The sequence below is a fragment of the Eretmochelys imbricata genome, chromosome 18 (genome assembly GCF_965152235.1).
Source record: "Eretmochelys imbricata isolate rEreImb1 chromosome 18, rEreImb1.hap1, whole genome shotgun sequence".
NCBI classification, from domain to species: domain Eukaryota; kingdom Metazoa; phylum Chordata; order Testudines; family Cheloniidae; genus Eretmochelys; species Eretmochelys imbricata.
Genome location: NC_135589.1, coordinates 9430250 through 9451263, shown reverse-complemented (window position 1 = coordinate 9451263; position 21014 = coordinate 9430250). Strand labels below are relative to the sequence as shown.

The window sequence follows — 21014 nt, the reverse complement described above, 5'->3', positions numbered from 1 at the left end:
TTTCATCTTCCCCGGGGCTGCCACCCCCACGCTTCCGTGGCATTTATCTCTGCTCTTGGGAGGAACAAACAGCTCCTGAAAAAACAAAACCGAGGAAAAGTCGTGACATGCTTTTAAAAATCCACATTCCCTCCTGACGGCAACGGAAGTTCTAGAAATGATGTCAAATAAGCAGCCGTTTCCAGTGGCCATGGCAACCGGCATTTTTAAAATCATGAGGCAAATGCCTCTGTGGCTTAACTCCACCCTCTGCGAGGAGCTTCCACCAGGGAGGGACTGGTCACATTTAAGCTAAGAAGATTGTTTTCCTCTTTCCCTTTATTCCTCTGCCTTTGAGGCATGTGGGTTTTATTAAAAGCTTATTTGCTTTGTGCTGAGTGACGGGGCTGAGAATCGGATGTTAGCCTTTCACTGGGATTCAGGCTCACATCCCCAAAGCAGGGGAAAGGCCTGGGGGACATTATTATTCCTCTAGTGCTGGTGACATGCCCTCCACTGTTGTTGAATACACAGACAAAGACACATAGCTGCCCCGAGGAGCTTACAAGGTGGATGTGTGGCCAAAGTCCAGCCCGAGGTGTATTGGTACCCTAAGAACTTGGGGGAGAGGGGCTAACCCACCAGTTAACAAAGCAGCCCCCTGTCCCATTTTTGTCCCGACCCAGTGGTATCGGGAACTGGGTTATTGGCCAGCTGGTCTCTCCACCTGACCTAAACATGATGGGATGGTCAGGGCTGTATTCTTGGGGAGTTGGATGCGAGGGGGGGAATCTGGCTGCATCGCTCCATGGGGGCCCACTCCAAGTAGCAACCAAGAGGCCTGTCTGCTGCTGCCAGACAGCTCCCCTGCATTCTCCACATTGGTTCCAGGCTGAGGCAGAGGAGGAGAGGATGGAAAGTAACTGAAGGCAGAATCCATGCAAAATCCCCAGCTCTGTGTGGCTGGTACCTTGAGCCTGGAACTCAGTATGAAAGTAGCATAGTTCCCATCCCCACCTAATTCAAGACTTACAGACCCTTTCTCTGTTGTAGGCAGTGTTGCTGAAGTCATGTGTGGGTCCCAGAATATTAGAGAGACAAGGTGGGGGAGGTCATATCTTTGATTGACCCAACTTCTGTTGGTGTCAGAGACAAGCTTTCGAGCTACACAGAGCTCTTCCTCAGGTCTGGGAAAGGTGCTCCGAGCATCCCTTAGAATATGTGCTAACTCCTTAGATTAAACAATCTGTTCCACCTTGCTGAGCTGTGACCCTCGGCGTACCTCCCCGGACCTGAAGAAGAGCTCTGCATGGCTCAAAAGCTGGTCTCTCTCACCAACAGAAGTTGGGCCAATCAAAGATATGACCTCCCCGACCTTATCTCTCTAGTATCCTGAGACCCACACACGATAAATTGACCCCTGAGCGCTCTCCCGTCAACTCCTGTACTCTGGCGCCACGAAAGGCGCAGGCGGAGTCGATGGGGGAGTGGCAGCAGTCGACTCCCTCCTGTGGAGGCACCAGGGTAAGCCGATCTAGTACGTCGACTTCAGCTACGTTATTCACGTAACTGATGTCGCGTAACTTAGATCGATCGTCTCCAGTGTAGACCAGGGCTAAGACCCCCTCCTCTCACAGAGAGGAGAAGCATTCTCAGCTGGCTGACTATCCTGTCTGTGCCTAGCCTAGCCCTGCGTTTGGGCCTGGCCTGACCAGAAGTGGAAGGTATTTAGCTCCCAACTAGACACAATAGGAACATGGAAGGTACATGTTTAACTTGTAACCCTTTCCTTGGTGCAGACACCTAAGGCCATTAACTCATCACATGCTCGTGCCTAGCAAAAGGAATCTTAACCCCTTTGAATGCTTCCTGATTTCCAGGTGGGTGACATCTGGCCAGGGGGTGCATGCCTTGAGAGCAGGTAGAAGGAGGATTCTGGTGGCTGGTACAATAGGGGGCTAGGAGGATCTGGATTTGGAAGTGAAGTGTGGTCTTGCCTTGAGGAGGGGCATTTGGTGGCAGGTTAGACAGCTAATGCAGAGTCAGGGTACCTCTCTGGATAAGTCAGGCCTGCACACGTAAGTGATCGTTCTGGCAGCTGGGAGGAGGGAACCTGGGTGGATGTCCAGGATTTTAGAAAGAGGGTTAAGGCAGCTGGTTAGAAGATCAAGGACCGCATTACAGGAAGGATTTGGCAGTTTGTTGCCAGGAGGTGTGGGTGGGGGATCATGGTGGGATCCAGCAGCTGCATGAACTTACAGATGAATTTGCAGACTCATCCCCAGCATCCTAAGGTTAAGATTCCTTTAAAAGTAGAAACTTTGCTAGGGCTAAAGCAGCCCTGATCGCTGCACGTGGCTTAGAAATCACACTCCAGCTCTCACCTCCTAGAGATTTAATCAGCTAGAGGCAAGTCAGTGCAGCAGCCATGGCAAGCGTCAGTCAGACAGGAACACATCCCTGAAGGATGCGAAGCAATCAGAGGCAAAGGAGAACTCCCGGATACATTGCTTGAGAACATTCTCCTTCCATTAGTAGATTGCTGCTTGTCCCTGGAGAGCTTAGAAGAATCTCATGTGCCATAGAACTTCAGCTGCTTTGACTTGTCAGAGACATGGCCACGGGGTGTGACCCTAACACATCTGAAAGCTGAATATGGTTAGGTTAGACCAGAACTAGGACAGGAGATCTGCAAGGGCCACCTCGCTGTTTTAAGGTGGGGCTGGTGACTCATGAAGTGCTACTTTTCCGTCTGGGCTGATATTGCACTGACATCCCATCGTGGTGTTAGGGGATGCTGTCCTGCTGGAGGTATCTATCAGTTTCAGACCAAATGAGTACAGCAGGTGGAGAACAGCTGTATGGCCCAGGTGCAGCTGGGCAGAATGCACCTACCTGCTGAGTGCTCTTGGCATTCCATTCATTTCTGATTTATTGGCATTTCTGTTAGCACACTGTTAGCACAAATGTGATCGTCATAGATAATGACCAGTGAGATGAAGGATGAGCAGTGAAAGGGTTAAAGGTTCGCTTGGGGGATCCCACTCTAGAGAGCGTTGGCCCCCAGTGGTTTCTGAGTGGGCCAGTCCAGAGGGAGCACAAGTGGATGGAATACAGCAGCTCTAAGGCTGGCTGCTCCCCACGGTTTAGCACAGTGGAAGGACGTGCTTGTGTTATCACAACAAGAATATACTTGATATGAGTGAAAATCCAAGTGTGACTTGTTCTGTGGCAATGCTTGGGCCCAGCCCTTGTCTCAGTTGCTGGCATGACCCACGGGTCCTGGATGAGAGAGTAACTCTGTTCATGCTGATCTCTCTCCAGCTGGCAGGGATATGTGCAGCTGGTGTCAGCTCAAGCCCTTTCTGCCTTCTGGCTATAGAATGAGCTCACCCGGGGACACCGGCGCCTGTCCCCAGGGAGATTGGAAAGAAAAGGGGTTCCTGAGTGGCCATTCTCAGCTCTCTGTAAGCTGTGCTGCTGATTCTATTGGCCAAGCAAAGTGAGGTCTCACACACAACTCAGTGGCATTTCTGTCTGTCAACGCCATATCTGATTCATTTCACCATTTCAGTGAATGTTCTAGGTATCACTGGCCACTGAAGGACACGCAGGGCCCCTTATATCTGGTTAGCAGACTCAGGTGCTTTAACCAGGTCTGTAATTGCCTACCTATCAAAGAACTGGTTGAGGGCAGCCATGAACACCTTTCAGCACAACACCACCCCCCATTGTCTCAATACAGTTTAAACATGTTGGTGCCCTAAATGACTTCTCTCCCAGACAGAAAGAAATGAGTGGTGGGAGGGAAGGAGGCAATGGAGAGGTAATGGCCAGAAAAGGGGTGCACACAGAGCCTTGGGCATGGGGGAGAATGGAGGATCCTGGCATGTGGGGGGAAAGGAGGAATGGGGTCACACAGAACCCCTGGCATGGAGGGAGCGAGAGGTGGGGTTGCAGGGAATCTGTGAACTAGGAAGGATAGCATATAGGGAGCTCGTGCAGTGTATCAGAGCGATGCCAGGAGCAGGGGTGAGTAGGGTGACCAGATGTCCCGATTTTATAGGGACAGTCCAGATATTTGGGGCTTTTTTTTCCCATGGGTGCCTATTACCCCCCCCCCCCCCCCGTCCCGATTTTTCACACTTGCTATCTGGTCACCCTAGTGATGGGTGCAATGAACTTAGCCTACAGAAGACACAAAGTGTGTGTCCCCAGTTTTTATAGCCAGTGGGGACAGCTGACAGCACAGGGCTTCATGCACAGAGACATCCTTTCCTGAGCTCAGAAGGGCATTTAGACCACTGGCCTCAGCACGGTTTAGGCTCCCATAAACCTTCTCTTCTCTTCTGCCTTTCTCCTCCATCTTTCCTTTCTTTCTCTTCCCACTCCTCCTGCTTCCCCTTGCTTTTCCTATCTCCCCACTATGCCATTGTGGAGCTTTCTTTAAAGTGCAACGCTCATCTCTCATTAAAGCTGCAGCTCCTGGATGGAAGGAGCTAGATGGCTTTATACCTGGGCTCCTGCCTCCTCCTGCCACAGGGATCCAGATGCTTCTGGACTGTGCCCCTGGATGTCTGTCATCCATAACCAAAGGGGGAATTGAAATGATTAGCTCCCTGAAGCACAGTACAGTTACCAAACTGTCATGGGAAGTAAAGGGAAGAATCTTTACCATGCCTTGTATCACAGCATTGCTCAAGGATTTGCAGACGTGCCCCCTACAGGAGGTGTGTAAATGATGCAGTCACTGGGTGGATGCTGCAGCACTATTGGTAAATTAAAGTTAACTGGGTATTTGGTAGCATAGGGCAGGGACTGTGGAATTCTTTCCTTTGCCATTCTCAGGAAGCTTCCTCTTTCTCCTCCTCCAGCTGTGCCCGTCCAACCAGGGTGAGGTGGAGAACAGATGTTGCATTGGTGGCAGTACCAGGCTCCCACAAATCAGATCAGAGCCTGGTCAGTGGCACTGCATGGTTTCCTACCTGCTCCAATCCTGATCTGGAGGGACTACCGCTAGGGAGAAAGGTAGCTCAGCCCAAGTCTACATTACGAGTGCTACAGTGGCACACCACTATGCTGCTGTCCTGCCACAGTATAAATGCCTTCTACGGCGATGGAAGGGGTTTTTCCAAGGATATTGATAAACCATCTCCCCGAGCAGTGGCAGGTAGGTCGACAAAAGCATTGATTCTTCCATATACCTAGCCTCTTCTACACTGGGGGCTAGGTCAGCTTAACTACACGGCTCCGGGGTATACATTTTTCAGATCTTGGAGTGCCGTAGCTGTGTCAACCTAACTTTTAAGTGCAGATCAGGCCTAAGTGTCGAAGACACATTCAGTGCTTGACTTCTCCAATGAGTTAGTGCTCTTTGTTTTGGGTGTTGTTGTGTGGACATCTGTTCACCTGGGAACGTGCTGAGCACTGACAAACACATCTAGATGTATAGAGTTTAAGGCCAGAAGGGACCATTATGGTCATCTAGTCGGGCCTCCTGTGTAACACAGGCCATAGTTGTCAGCTAGTAATTCAGCCGCTGTGAGCCTGGTAACTTGTGGTTGAACTGGAGCCTCTCTCTTTTAAACGAGGTCCACTGTGGATGTAAAGACTCCAAGTGAGGTAAAAGCTCTTGCTCAAGTATTGGTTAATGGTTAATTACCCCCACTGTTAACAATGTGTGCCCTCTTTCCACTTCATTTGCGTCACTTTCTTCTGTGTTTCAAATCTTGTCTGGGAGCTGGACGTGGGGTGTGTAATTCTCAGAGAAACCTTTCAAACCCAGTTGCAACCTTCAGTCCAAACAGACCTGTTGAAGATGATGGGAGAGGAGAATGAAGATGTGGGAGGAAGGGAGGGGGGTCAGTTTTCCATACAAATTGGTGCGTGGTTGTGGACAGGGCATGGAACGGGAATTTAGGATTTTCGGCCAGCTTTGTGACTCATTTGCTATGAAACCTTGGATAAGTCACTAAGGGCCAGATTTGTAAAGGTATTTAGGCATGTAAAGGTGCAGATAGGTGCCTATGGGATTTAGGCACCTAATCTGCTTAAGTGGCTTTTGAAAATCCACTAGGGATCTCTCTGCATCTTTAAAAGAAAAGGAGTACTTGTGGCACCTTAGAGACTAACCAATTTATTTGAGCATAAGCTTTCATGAGTTACAGCTCACTTCATCGGATGCATACTGTGGAAAGTATAGAAGATCTTTTTATATACACAAAGCATGAAAAAATGGGTGTTTACCACTACAAAAGGTTTTCTCTCCCCCCACCCCACTCTCCTGCTGGTAATAGCTTATCTAAAGTGATCACTCTCCTTACAATGTGTATGATAATCAAGTTGGGCCATTTCCAGCACAAATGCAGGTTTTCTCCCCTTTTGTAGTGGTAAACACCCATTTTTTTCATGCTTTGTGTGTATAAAAAGATCTTCTATACTTTCCACAGTATGCATCCGATGAAGTGAGCTGTAGCTCACGAAAGCTTATGCTCAAATAAATTGGTTAGTCTCCAAGGTGCCCCAGTACTCCTTTTCTTTTTGCGAATACAGACTAACACGGCTGTTACTCTGAAATCTGCATCTTTAGGTACCCAAATACCTTTAAAAATCTGGCCCTTAGTCTCTCTATACCTCATTTCCCCTCTCTTAATTAAAAGGGCTAACTGTGACTTCCCCTCCTTTGAGATCGACTCATAAAAAGTACTCCATAGGCAGTTTGTATTATCAGCAGTGGAAACATCTCAGGGCAGTCCTCCTATAGTGACAGGCTGAGACAACAGGAACCTTAGCACTGGGACTGGCTCTCTCTGAGAATGCAAGTGAAGTGCTTGATGACATCTAGCGGCCAGTTACATTACATGGATATTCTCTTTGGAGATCCAAGAAGCTCAGCGGTACCATAGCTGATTATATTCATCCTAGGAGTATCTCAGTAGCTCAGATACTACGGTGATGGGTGCGCTATAAGAAGCTCATTAGCAGAGAACTGAATATTATCTATATGCATATCCCAAGGAATCTGTCCCAGGTCTCATTTCCTACTTGAAGGAATTAGAGAAACTGGCTAGGTTCATTGCTACTAACATTACTTTAGACATGATCTACACTTAAAACTTATTCCGGTATAGCTAAGTCCATCCCACAGTATTCTTGTCAGCAAGTTAAGGAAGTATGGGCTGGATGAATACACTATAGGGTGGGTAGAAAGCTGGCTAGATTGTCGGGCTCAACGGGTAGTGATCAATGGCTCCATGTCTAGTTGGCAGCCGGTGTCAAGTGGAGTGCCCCAGGGGTCGGTCCTGGGGCCGGTTTTGTTCAATATCTTCATAAATGATCTGGAGGATGGTGTGGATTGCACTCTCAGCAAATTTGCGGACGATACTAAACTGGGAGGAGTGGTAGATACGCTGGAGGGGAGGGATAGGATACAGAAGGACCTAAACAAATTGGAGGATTGGGCCAAAAGAAATCTGATGAGGTTCAATAAGGATAAGTGCAGGGTCCTGCACTTAGGACGGAAGAATCCAATGCACCGCTACAGACTAGGGACCGAATGGCTAGGCAGCAGTTCTGCGGAAAAGGACCTAGGGGTGACAGTGGACGAGAAGCTGGATATGAGTCAGCAGTGTGCCCTTGTTGCCAAGAAGGCCAATGGCATTTTGGGATGTATAAGTAGGGGCATAGCGAGCAGATCGAGGGACGTGATCGTCCCCCTCTATTCGACATTGGTGAGGCCTCATCTGGAGTACTGTGTCCAGTTTTGGGCCCCACACTACAAGAAGGATGTGGATAAATTGGAGAGAGTCCAGCGAAGGGCAACAAAAATGATTAGGGGTCTAGAACACATGACTTATGAGGAGAGGCTGAGGGAGCTGGGATTGTTTAGCCTGCAGAAGAGAAGAATGAGGGGGGATTTGATAGCTGCTTTCAACTACCTGAAAGGGGGTTCCAAAGAGGATGGCTCTAGACTGTTCTCAATGGTAGCAGATGACAGAACGAGGAGTAATGGTCTCAAGTTGCAGTGGGGGAGGTTTAGATTGGATATTAGGAAAAACTTTTTCACTAAGAGGGTGGTGAAACACTGGAATGCGTTGCCTAGGGAGGTGGTGGAATCTCCTTCCTTGGAAGTTTTTAAGGTCAGGCTTGACAAAGCCCTGGCTGGGATGATTTAACTGGGAATTGGTCCTGCTTCGAGCAGGGGGTTGGACTAGATGACCTTCAGGGGTCCCTTCCAACCCTGATATTCTATGATTCTATGATTCTATGATCAGGAGCGTGAAGAAGCCTCACTCCTGACTATGCCAACAAAACAGCCAGTGTGGATGCAGCTGTGCCAACAGAAGAGGGCTTTTATTGGCAGAGCTAACATTGTTCAGGAAGATGGTATTCCTTCACTAGCAGAAAAACTCCTTCTGTTGGCATATACTGTGTCTACACTTGGGGGCTATGCTGGCATAGGCTCTGTAGCCTAGACATAGTTTTTGCTCTTATACAATCCTTTTTAGCTTCAGAGCACTGAATAAAATATTAATTAGCACCATCATTCTCTGCTGGTGCTCAGCAAAAGAAATTTTCAGAATAGTTTTCTATTTTGTAATTAATTTGTTTGGTAAAATCATCTGAAGAAAAACTGGAAACAACACCCATGGCCTGGTCCCTTTTGATATAATAGCGACTGGTGCAAGTGTGCAAGTTCCTTCTAGTGGAAAGCAATGGCCATGAGCCTTTTGGAAGTACCCCCGACCTCCCACACTTCCCTCCTAGGACTGGCCATTCCCCTAAACATTAACTACTGAATGCAGTGAAGCCATCCTATCTTAGAAAACACACCCCATCCTTTCCACCACTAGCTTTTTTAACGTTAAAGCCAGATCCTGCTTTCGCTATCAATGTGAGTGTCTCACCATCTAGTGGACAGAAAGAAAGCAACATGGAAAAGAACTGAATCAGCCTTGGCAATATTACATTTAATGGGACACATTTTTTTCTTGATGAGCCCCTGAAACTTCTCCTATCAACCATACCTATGGCACTGATGGGAACAAGGAAGAGATGCCGGTGTGATGAATGTGGTATAATTACATAGACAAGGTAGGTGAGGTTATATCTTTCATTGGACCAACTTTTCTCAGTGAAAGAGACAAGCTCTCAAGCTTACACAAAACTCTTCTTCAAGTATAATTACATATATAGTTATAGATAAATAGATCTCCAAAATGAAATCTCTCTGTCTTAAGTGAGGGTGACCTCCTCCCCAATAATGCATTCAGACCAAGTGTTTCAAACTTGTGTGCCTAAATCCACATATGGACATCTGAGTAAGTGGCTTGATTTTCAAAGTTGTTGAGCACCCACAACTCCTATAGACTTCAGACTCCTTCCACAGGAGTTGTGTGTAATGTTTCAGAAAATTAAGCCACATACTTAAGTGCTTAAATATGGATTACTTAGGTGTCTAGCTGTTACCCCCACCGCATCTGAAAATTTGGCCCCAGCCAATTGTGCCGTGCTGTGCTGAATTCCACCCCAAAGGCCTCTGCTCTTCAACAGTGGGTGAAGACTGCGCTAGGCATAAGTAGAATAAGCAATTGTTTAAGGTCCCAAGCAGCTCAAGGGCCCCCCACTTTAGTATTACCCCCCAAAATACCGTTCATCTTATTTAACATGGGCTTTTTAACAAGTGTATTTGTATGTGTTGTGTTGGCATATATTTTGGTTTGTGGAAATAATGCAATTTGTATATTTAGGGGAGTGGATGTGGGGTAAGTAGGGCTCAGGCTATTCCTGCTTAAGGCCCCCACTGGGCTAGTACTGCCTCTCAGTGAAATGATTCCTGGTTGCCAAGCTCTGGAATTAGAGTACATAAATGTATAAAGCAGTGTGGCCTAACAGAGAGAGCACCAGACTGGGCTGAAGAGACCTGGGTTCTATTCCCAGCTCTGCCACCAGCCTGCTGGGTGACCTTAGGCAAGTCACTTCCCCCCTGCATGCCTCAGTTTCCCCAGCTGTAAAGTGCTGTGAGCGCTACCTATGGGAAGGGCTAGCTAAGAGGCAGGGATCATGGTGGCGCCAGGTCGCGCGCACAGGTGAGGGGCAGAGCTGGGAAGAGAAGCCCTAACCCTGGCTCCCATCCCCAGAGGCAGGCACTGGGCGAGCTGGGGCCATGCAGAAGACGGGGCGGGGGGCTCTAGCCCTAGAGGAAAGCAGGGAGGACTCCGTCTCAGAGGCACGGGGGAGTGGAGGACCCTGCGTGTCTCCTCTAGCCCTACTCTCTATGACCCCGCTTCATCTCGCTGCTGCTCGCGGATAGAGTGTAGGCGCAGACGTCATCAGGCCGCGCCGGAAGGGACAGGGACAGGGACAGGGACAGGCTTGGCAGGGCGGGGTGGGGTGAGTGTCCTTCCTTGGCACACAGCGGGAGGAGGCAGCGGCCGGGGGCGTCCTGTGGGGGGCAGGCCCTGGAAGGGGTTCGCCCCCTTCCCCCACGGGCTGCGGGGGACACGCGCTGTGTGTGCTGGGGGCGTTAGGAGACGACGCTGGAGGCGGGGTGAGGGATGGGGAAGGGAAAGTAAGGGGGGGGAGCGTGGATCCAGGGGGGTGTAGGGGCAAGTAGGGCTACCGGGGCGGGGGGCGTCGGGGAGAGTAGGGCTACCAGGGGTGTGTTTGGGGCGAGGAGGGGAGTTCTTGGGGGTGGGACAGGTAGGATGGGGGTGGGGGCCTGCCCGCCCCATTGGTCACATTTGGGTTTCCCAGAGGCTAGCGCTCAACACTGACTGCTCTCCTCGCCCTCCTGCCACTATCCCTATAAAGTAAATAGCTGACATCAGCCCTGCTTTTGCTTATGCTTATACAGTGCACACCAGCTGACTCTCCCTTGCTGCCAGGAGCTATCAGCGTCTAAATTATTCTTGTTGCTTCCTGAACTGCTATCCTTGTTGCTTTCCTGAACTTACCTCTCTTGCTCTCCTCCTCGCCCCCCTCTTTGCCCCTCTCAGATGGCTCAGTGCTTCTGGCTCAGATTGAGACCACTGTAAATCCTTTTTATCAATGAGGTCTGTTCCTCCTCTCAAAAGCATGGTGACAGAAAAGCAGTTTCCACAGGAAAGCCTCTTAATAACTTGATCATTATTGAAAAGGAGTACTTGTGGCACCTTAGAGACTAACAAATTTATTTGAGCATAAGCTTTCGTGAGCTACAGCTCACTTCACGAAAGCTTATGCTCAAATAAATTTGTTAGTCTCTAAGGTGCCACAAGTACTCCTTTTCTTTTTGCGGATACAGACTAACGCGGCTGCTACTCTGAAACTTGATCATTGTTGTAACCTTTTGTTTTTTTTAAATATGTTTGAACTAGATCTAAATTGCAATGATGGAAAGTGGGGGGCGGCCTTCAACTGGCCAACTTATACTGCTGGCCACCAGTTCGGCTGTCACAGCAATTCTGTACTCCATTTACAGGCAGAAATCTAAAGTTGCTCACAGCCTCAAGGTCAGTTGTGTGATATATTTATTTTATTATTGAAAAGTACTAACTTTACAATTTGGTGTGTAACACTGTAGCACAATCGTAGGTTAGAAACTCCGTATAAAAGAATAGTGTTCCAATGACTGAATATTTAGTTCATTTGGAGATGTTTTTCTCTTAATTGAATATTTCATGTCTTTATTTGGCTGTAGAGTGTGTTATTAATTCTCCATTTGTTTGAAGGTGCAGTATTTATCCTGTTCCTAGGAGTGCTCCCCCTTTATATATATTTTTTCAATATTTTAAAACTGGTTCAGGGATTGCTTCATTGTAATAGCTTAAACTAACTAGTATAATAAGTGTGTTTGGAGGTGTTTTATTAGATTAACATGTTTATGTCTGCTACACTTACGATAGCAAGTAATTTCCACTGATGATTTAAGATAGAACACTAGACTGGGACTCGGGTGACCTGGCTTCTGTTCCTAACTCTGCTACTGACGGGCTGAGTGATGTTGGGCAAGTCAGTTTACCGGTCTGTGCTTTAGTTTTTCCATATGTAAAATGGGGTAATGGTACGGACATTCTTTGTAAAGTGTCTTGAAGTCTACTGAGGAAAAACACTAGATAAAAGTCAAGTTTTCCTATTAAAACTAGGGAGGAAAAAGAGTTAATATAGTTAAGCTTGGCAGAATTCTATTTTTATATTTTGACAGATAATATTGATTATTTAATTTAATTTTTTTAATTTTTATCAATTTAAATGTTCACAGTTGTGGGAAATTGTGGAGGGGCCAGGCAACAATTATTTAATGACAGTAGACATTGAGATTCAAAAAGTTACAGCTTTGTAACTTAAAACACACATTGTCAACATCACATGCCAAAATATACAAAGTAAATATCCTTAAATCAAACTCTTATAAGTTCTCAAACAGCATTTTTCAATGGAAATATATTTTTTTGTCGATTTGTATGTGTATTGTGAAATGGACATTTACCAATAAAAATCTAACCCTCCCAAGCCTAAATATAGTGCTTATTGTAAATTAGCACTGAACTGACCCCCTATTCCTCAAAACCCTCCTTTCCCCACCCCCAAGTTTATCTGCACAACACAGTCTTTAGAAATTAGTCATAAGCGAGAAGTCTCTTTTACATCTGTTTCATAACACACATTTAGTCTATAACTACTGATACATATGGCTCTTTTTGTATATAGGGAGCAAAAAAAGTGAATCTAGATCAAGACTTGAAGAACATTCTTATGGAAGCACCTGGAAAATGTGTCCCGTATGCGGTTATTGAAGGTATTGTGCATAAGTGCCTGGATCACTAGAGGGTTCTAATAGCTTCCAATCTTTTCCATTTCACCTTCCCTTCTTCTAAGAAAATAACTTTTCTCCAGCATCTCTGATTCTGGTCCAGGTATCTAAAGCAGAGGTTGTTCGAGAAAACATTGAACAATCCAGCAAAACTCACAAGGATAATGAAGTTCTATTTCAAGCAGTAGGCTCAGCACATACATATATAAAATAATTCCTAATGTTTCCTGTGGATCCTGTCTAAGCCCAAACTAGTCCTTACATTAAATGACCTCCATTAGAATAGAAAGTCAGGCAGTCTCCCTAGAATAGTGTGTCTGTTTCCTTGTCTAGCCTATATCCACCTCCTGACCCTCTAGACCTTATTCTAGTTCTTCATCTGGGACAGTTGCTGACAATTAAAAGCACTAATTCTCTTCTTATATTTTTAGCCTGTCTGTACCATAGTCTTCTGTTGTTGCATAACAGGGTTAACTCTGGCATTACTAATTTTATATGTAATAAAAATGATATGTATAATAAATAATGGTTAACGAATATGTAGCCTTTACAATTCTTGGTAAAATGGTTCTGTATCTTTCAGGTGTTGTGCGGTCTGTTAAGGAAACTCTCAACAGCCAATTTGTGGACAGTTGCAAGGGGGTAGTTCAGAGGCTGACACTACGGGAACATAAAATGGTGTGGAATCGAACAACCCATATCTGGTATGTCTACTTCTCTTCTTGGAAAGATCCAGACATATATGCTCCCCCTGTTGGCTTTATGATGAAGACAGCTGCCAAAAAAAAGTAATTGGATATTGAATTTGGTGAGGTAATTCAGTGGTGTGATTTCATTTGGTCATGAAGTCTACTGAATAATGCAGGAGTTTGGCAGTGAACTAGATTTTGTAGCTCAGTTTACTTGTTAGGAGAGGCAACTATAAGGCAATTCCTTCTGTATAAAATAGCCTGTAAACCAAGGTTACTTAGTAACTAGCTGGCTGGGTATTTTGGTTTCCATGAATTATGGATGCTGTTTCAAAACCAGACAAATAGTGCATTGGATTTAAATGGACATGTGAGTCATTCAACAATTAAAATGGTCTAGTCAGTATTTGGATGGGTTACTGATCAATTTTGAACCAAGGCTCCAGGGTGGATTGTCAGACTATTTTTTGCTGCTGGTAATGCTGTCATTCGGATCAAATCTTAACCACTTGGTTACTGGAGGTCAAATGACATTTTTCGTGAGAAGTAATATTGCTAACCTTGGTGTCCTAGCCAAATGCCATTTATTTTGGCTCCTTAAATTCTTTCTGCTGTGAAAAAGTGGCTGTGATGGTAAGTGAAACTGGTGCGTATGGTTGCTGTGCAGTTTTAAGTTGCTGCTGCGATCGACCTCGGGGGTGAATGCCTTTCAGTGTGGGACGAAGTCATTCCTATATATAAAGTTTGTAAATCCCTTAAAGTGTGTATGTATTGAAGGTGCATGTACATGTCATGGATACTTTTTAATAAGATTTAACATCTTCCATCCCATTCCCCATATTACGTCCTTCTTTAGGAGCTGAAAACTTTTCTCTCTCAAACCCATTTTCTATTTCTTTTTTTCTCTTTTTTTCTCTTGAGGTGAGCAGGGTAATTGGTGGTGGTAATTGGGAAGGAAGACACCTGTAAACACTCATGTTCTTCACAAATTGATGTACGTAGGTCAGATTTTTCGGCCCTACCAGCTTTATTTGTTCCCTTTAACGGCTACTGCAGGGGCAATTTACACTGTTTTTTGAGGTTTTTCAACATAATCTATGACGCATTTGTTCTTAATTCCTTGGCAATCGAGTGGTGGGAATGGCAGAGCCTTAAAGTAGCGTGGATTATTATGAGCAGTGGCAACAACAACAATCTGAGCCTCACAGTGCATTCCTCACCAAGTCTGAATGCTGTTCAATAAAATCATAAAAAAAATCAGTGATGGTAAACTGAAGTGTGCAGCAAACAGTCACTTACTTAACCTACTTTTGAACTCTATTGCTGTTGTTTACAGCGGGGAGGGTATTTCACTCTGTAAGCATGAGGAGAGTCATTATTACAAGCCCTTAGTCCCCACCCCAAAGTTTCAAGATTGAGTGATTTCACATAACTAGCCTACTCAGAGAATGCAAGAAACTATTGGGTGTAGGAAGTAGAAGTGTCATTTGGGGTGGGAGGTGTTCTCCCAAAAGCCTTATAAATGAAAATTACTGCAGAATTTATGGAGGAGCCTGCATAAAGATTTCAAGACCAGGATGTGTTGTGACTCTCATGTACCTGGAAAATAGGGAATTACGCTAATCCAACCTAGCTAGTTTAAGAGCATTTGTCAACAGCTGTAAATTGTTCATATTGAACAATGGTCACAACCTGGCAATATGCCCCAGATGTTAAAATGAGTTCTTAATAATAGACCTACAGCACAATTCAAATGATAAATCTGGTGAGAACATGATTCCTTGACTCAGAGAAGGAATCGGAAGTCGCATTGTCAAATGAACCTGCTGAAACCGGATCATTGCTCCACTCTCTGAGCCTAAACAAAGCCTCCGTTAATTGAGTTACACTTATTAAAATTGCTTATGTGCCATGCAGTGCTTCTTGCCACACAACAATTTGTCAAAGTTGGAAACCCATTTGGAAGATTAGATGGAATTAGATATGTCTGAATGTCATCTTCTTGCCAGGGGAAGTCCAGCGTCTGCTTCCGTATAAGGAGCTAAGCAGAAGTGTGAGAATGCAAAAGCAGGGCCTAATACAGACTCCCAGGCAACTCTGCTACAGAAAGAAACAGCTTTACAGTTATTTTGACCAAGAGAAACTTTTGCTAGGACATGTAAAAACAGGATTCAAATAGTACCCGGGCTTTTCCCAGAAGCCAAGTTATGGCACACGAACGTAAAGGAGGGCATTCTCAAGAGGATCAGACGCTGCAGAAAGTTTCAATGGCTCCAGCAGCGTGAAGGTACTTGTTCCAGGGGAATTAATGTAATATTTTGTTCTTTGGCACTTTTTGTCTACTGACCTCAAAGTGCTTTGCAAGCATTAATTAGCTGGCCCTTACAACACTGTACTATGCTACTGTCAAGTATGTGAGAGGAAGGATGCGTTGTTGATTTAATTTATGTAGGATTAGATGCTGATAAAGATTTTTCTTTCCTAGCTGTGGATACACTGAAAGTTGACTAATTTTATCTTTTGAAGATTTTTTAACCTCATAGAAGACTAGAGGGCTTGAAGATGGTGTGTTTACAACAAAGCAGATTAAACACCTATTTCACGGCTAGTCGTTAATTAGGGGAAAGTGGCTTGTGTTTTTGCTTGTCACATGTTCCAGCTGATGGCAAAACGGTTATGCCTGCATTTGCTTTATTTCTCACTCACTTATCCTCCACCAGGAATGACTGTGAAAAGATCATCCACCAGAGAACCAATGCAACGCCCTTTGACTTGGTGCCGCACGAGGATGGTGCCAACGTCACAGTACGAGTGGTAAAGCCCCTGGATTCTGCAGAACTCAGCTTGGAGACAGTGTACGAAAAGTTCCATCCCTCTGTTCAATCCTTCACGGATGTGATTGGCCATTACATTAGCGGCGAACGTCCCAAAGGCATCCAAGAAACTGAAGAGATGCTGAAGGTTGGAGCAATGTTAACGGGAGTGGGAGAGTTGGTCCTAGACAACAACACTATCAAGCTGCAGCCGCCCAAGCAAGGGTTGCAGTATTATCTGAGCAACCTGGATTTTGACTCCTTGCTGAAGAAGCAAGAATCAAATGTCAAACTCTGGAAAATCCTGACAGTCATTTTCGGCTTTGCAACCTGCGCCACACTCTTCTTCATTCTGAGGAAGCAGTACCGGGAGTTTCGGGAAAAGCAGCGCCTGAAACAAATGCAAGATGAATTCAGGCAGACTCAGGAGCAGCTAAGGCATGACATGAAAACTGAGGGTGGGGACACTGTAAAAAATGTCTGTGTCGTCTGTCTGAGTAACATTAAGTCTTGTGTGTTTCTGGAGTGCGGGCACGTCTGTTCATGTGACGAGTGCTACCAGGCACTTCCAGACCCAAAGAAATGCCCTATTTGTAGGCAGGCGATTGCTAGGGTGGTTCCCTTATACAACAGCTAAACGATTGTGGCTTTGGAGCAATTTGCAAAAACATTTCCCCTCTTAAGGGGTTTTCTCAAGTCCTCCAGCTGGTTGGCCTGTCTGGCAACTTGGGCAGGTGCTGTTCCTGGGGGGTGAAATTTGTTGGGAGAAGAGTGAGCAGGTGAGACTGCCTTGTGATCCAAAACGCAAAAGTGGAAATTTTACTGCAGAGGCAGAACTGATGTAAAGGTTATAACTTAATCAAAGAACTAGTCCTAAAGGGAGCAAATCCACCTAATGAGTGCATTGAGTTTCCTTTAGACTGTCCCCAATAGACTTTGAGGATGGTTTATGCAATCTCCAGAAATGAAGTTTTTATTAGGCTGGTGAGTTAATATGTTTCTCTTTCTGCACTTCCAATCCCTTGTGTTTATTACCGTCGGTATTTACATATCTTTTGATTTTTGTACTTTGTGTTACTGGTTTATTGTAACTGGATCTGCAATCACTGTAGATTTGGTTTGATCCCACTTGATTTCAGCATCTGAAATATCTGGGCTAGAAAAAGCTTTAGTCTGAGGTGGCCTGTAGACTGCAGGATTAAAGTGATGCTGTCAAGTAGTTCTAGGGCTGAATTTAGCGTTAGGGATTTTTTAAGGGCTTTTACAAAGCCTCATATGAATGGAAATATTTTCATGAAAGACTTTATTTAATTAGAGTGAGCAATTATGTCCATATTGTCCTCTCCTTGTTCTCCTACCACCACCACAAAACATATGGGGTTGGTTGTTAAACCTTTCTCTGCAGCATTGGAAATCTATATACAACTGCGTCATGCTAGCACACAAAAACCAGACAGTGAAATTCACCTGTCTGGCTTCATTGTCCAAGCTTGAGTTGGATGCAAAAAGGAAAGGGCATCAATAGTGAAGAGTAAATTTGACTTAGATTATTAAAACTAAACAAATCTTAAAGTGGGTGGTAGAGCAGGCAAGAAATTTCCTTTCTCATGAGTTTTTATTTAGACAATGTCCCTTATTTTAGTAGGTGAGGCTGGTAGTGATGTCAATTAGGCTAGGAACTGGAATGGAGATGACGGATGGGATTGTTATTTGGGCTTTTGGAATCTGACTCTAAAAGTTTCTGTCTCTGTCCATGAGTTCAGACTAAACGTTGCTACTTCCCAGCAATAGAGCAGTAAGTGATACGAGAACAGCACTCCTCTGGAGTCTTGTGTTATGCTGTATGTATTTCTTTTGCTTTCTGTTTGTTCTGACACATACACAAATTGGCCAAGCAGCATCATGACAATAGACAGTGTATGGTTATAAAGTAAAATCTTGAGTGGGATTAGATTTTTTTTTTTAAATGTACTTTATAATACACCATTTTGCCTTCTTTCTTTCATTGATTTAACGTTCTGATTTCATGAGTGGTGGTGAACCACAGAGTGCTGGTCACCCTCAGTACTATTTCACAACATTTGTGAAACAAAGGGGTGCATTGCATATTTGTGCATTGACCACAACATAAAACAAAGCTTCGTTGATACTCCGGTACTCCTCTTTATTTCATACCATGTATATTACAAATAAACATTTATCTGCAAAAAGAAAGCACAAATCTCTTTCATTTCCCAAATTTCGTATTAAATAATAGATGGAAACTATTCGTGAATGGAATATAAAGACTTCCTGAACAGGGTGACATTAAGGTCAATATTTATATTGGAGGACATCAAATCTTCTTATTCAGTAAACACGAAGTCGCTGGATGTATTGTGTTTTTTGTACATTCAAAATATTTGAGATATTTCTAGTGTATTCAACTTCTGTTATGGCCATGAATTTTGAAAGGGTGACTTTGAAACTCATTCTGAAGAGGGGATTTCACTACATCCCTGGAAAATAAACTACTGGCTTGGAGCTCACAGCCAATAACGTTGCACTCATTTATATAACGTGTTCGGATTGGCTAACATTACTGCATACCTCTGAGGAGGTATGTAGAAAGTCGCTGGCTCATCAAGGACAGATTCTAGCAATTGGGCCAGGATTTTTCTCATCTATACGGGAGTAAACATTCCAGAGGATGGAGGAGATGGATTAGGGTGGCAACTCCAGTGGAAGTTGATGGGTTAAAAGTAATTTGGCACAAAAGGGAATTGTGCTGGAGCTTGGATGGCTTTTCAGGCCTGTCTTTTTCTTTTTTTTTTTTTTTTTAATTGGAGGTCTTGATATTTTGACCATTTGTGTTTTAGTAGCTGTGACAGTTCTAGAGACCCTGATAGGCACAACTGGAAAATTGGAGTTCAGAGAAGATGTCAGGTCTCCATTTAGTGCCAGTAGAACTAAGACAGTTAAACCATGTAAGGCTCAATAGTCATTGGCCCTACATTGGCCAGTGTAATGATAAGGGAGACAGTCTCCATCAGTCTCAGTATTCCTTCTGTCCGAGTGGAGCAGAGCTTAATGTGTTGCAGTATGGCTCCCCACTCCGAATAAGCAATACTGTCATCAAGGATCTGGCTGGGAGTTGGGGCTCCTGTATTGGAACAAGAGCCTGAGGGAGGGTCTGTATCTTTACAAATGGGTAATCTCAAACAACTGCATGAGGTACATATCCGCATTTAACAAATGGGATAATGAAGACCTGGAGAGTTGAAACTTGTCCAAAGCCTTGGGGTTTTTGGCTGCTGGTCTTGTACGTAATTTGCTCAAAGCACTTTGCATTTCCCATTCTGCTGCTATTGGGCACTGGAAGTCTGCCAAGCCCTTGCTTTTTAGGCACAAGATGTACAAAATGGGTTGTCATCCTTTTTCTCTTCCCTCTTCTGCCCCTGCACTGGCCTGTTCCTCATCACCTTCTCTGGAGAAATGGTAGATGCTCACCCCCGGTGAGTATGGCACAAACAGGTCAAGGGACTATTGGTTAGAGAATCAGTCAAAGGAGGAGCACTCCAAACCGCTGATGTGATTTAGCAGCAGGCCAGTTTGTCTGTAACTTCACTTTAATGATTTTGCCCTTTTTCATGTCGCCACGTTCTCCCAACTAACCATGATAGAAGAATGGGGATTCTCTAAAGGAGCAAGGGGAGACTATCAGATGTTTTCTTTGTTTATGCTCGTATCCTAGTTCCTGATGTTTTGTTACCCGATGCCTTGTGTAGAGGCCCTTCCGTCAGACTGACTAGGAAGGAGTTGCTTTGATAAGTGAAATTACCTGTTACCTCATTTCCACATAGACTAAGTACCTCTTCTTGCAACTGCCCTTGTCACTGAAATCCAGCATGTAGTTTGGATCTGTGTGGCTCTTTAAGCTGGCGGGGCAAAAGGTTTCTGACAGATCTGTGTGTGTTTGTTTATATTCTTGTATCCTAAGCCAGTCCAGCATATGCCAGAAAAAGAGAGTAAGATGCTTTGAGAGATACCGCACCTACCCCAGAGCCACTCCATGTCCTCATTACACCGCTCACAGTGACACCTTCAGACTTGTCATCATACCCTCACCTGTGTTAACAAGCATCTCTCTCTCTGACACACATTGTGCCCAACACGTCCTGTGCCCTGGCTTGTCTGCCCTGGTACATTAATCCTCTGTTGTGTGAGGTACCAAGGATTGTGAAGGTTATTGGAGGTTGTGGGGGATTTGGGACAATGGCTTTTTTTCTTCCTCTCTGATCACAGTGTATTCTTCATTTATCAGTAGAATGGTTTGGTGTAGTTGTCATGGAAATAGAATACATTACCGGTGCCTGCCTTGCAAGATGAGCTTGCTGTACTGTGGTGTGTTTCATTATGACATTTAATCCAGGATTTTTGGCTGAAATGGGCCAGGAGGAGCAGAACCGCACTTTATTTTGAAGTGGGTTGAGCTACTTTATCAATCTTGGACAAAAAATTTTCCATTTTATTGCCTCCAAAAATCCCTCACGGCTCCCAGATGTGCTTATTAGTCACTTCCTGTACAGCTGTTTCATTGTTATTTTACTCCCTGATACACATTGTGCTAGAATGATGGCTGCACTGTGCACATTAAACTGACACCATTAAAGGTCATATCATGCACAGCACAACTGTCACACTTTTTGCTGCTGTCAGTGAACTTGAACAGGAATTTCAGCCTTTTATAATCCTCACTTT

The 21014-nt window shown here is 44.9% G+C and overlaps 1 protein-coding gene across 2 annotated transcripts; it reads left to right on the top strand.

Annotated features, from left to right (window-relative positions):
- Positions 1–10352: 10352 nt before the first annotated feature.
- MUL1 (mitochondrial E3 ubiquitin protein ligase 1) lies at positions 10353–18482 on the top strand. Of its 2 annotated transcripts, none has more exons than XM_077837237.1 (5): positions 10353–10371; positions 11337–11471; positions 12670–12757; positions 13356–13476; positions 16182–18482. In XM_077837237.1, exons 2-5 carry the CDS (start codon positions 11349–11351, stop codon positions 16909–16911), a joined length of 1062 nt encoding a protein of 353 aa, XP_077693363.1. In that variant the 5' UTR covers positions 10353–10371; positions 11337–11348; the 3' UTR covers positions 16912–18482. The 2 variants fall into 2 exon arrangements, with proteins under 2 accessions (XP_077693363.1, XP_077693362.1); XM_077837236.1 differs by lacking the exon at positions 10353–10371 and adding an exon at positions 10387–10528.
- The last annotated feature ends 2532 nt before the right edge of the window (positions 18483–21014 follow it).

What these genes read in the sequence shown, in the direction of transcription:
- MUL1 (XM_077837237.1), top strand. Translation starts at nt 11,349, where the DNA reads ATGATGGAAAGTGGGGGGCGGCCTTCAACTGGCCAACTTATACTGCTG. An exon ending in AAGTTGCTCACAGCCTCAAG is followed by an intron (nt 11,472 to 12,669) that starts GTCAGTTGTGTG and finishes TTTTGTATATAG; the next exon opens with GGAGCAAAAAAAGTGAATCT. An exon ending in CCCGTATGCGGTTATTGAAG is followed by an intron (nt 12,758 to 13,355) that starts GTATTGTGCATA and finishes TGTATCTTTCAG; the next exon opens with GTGTTGTGCGGTCTGTTAAG.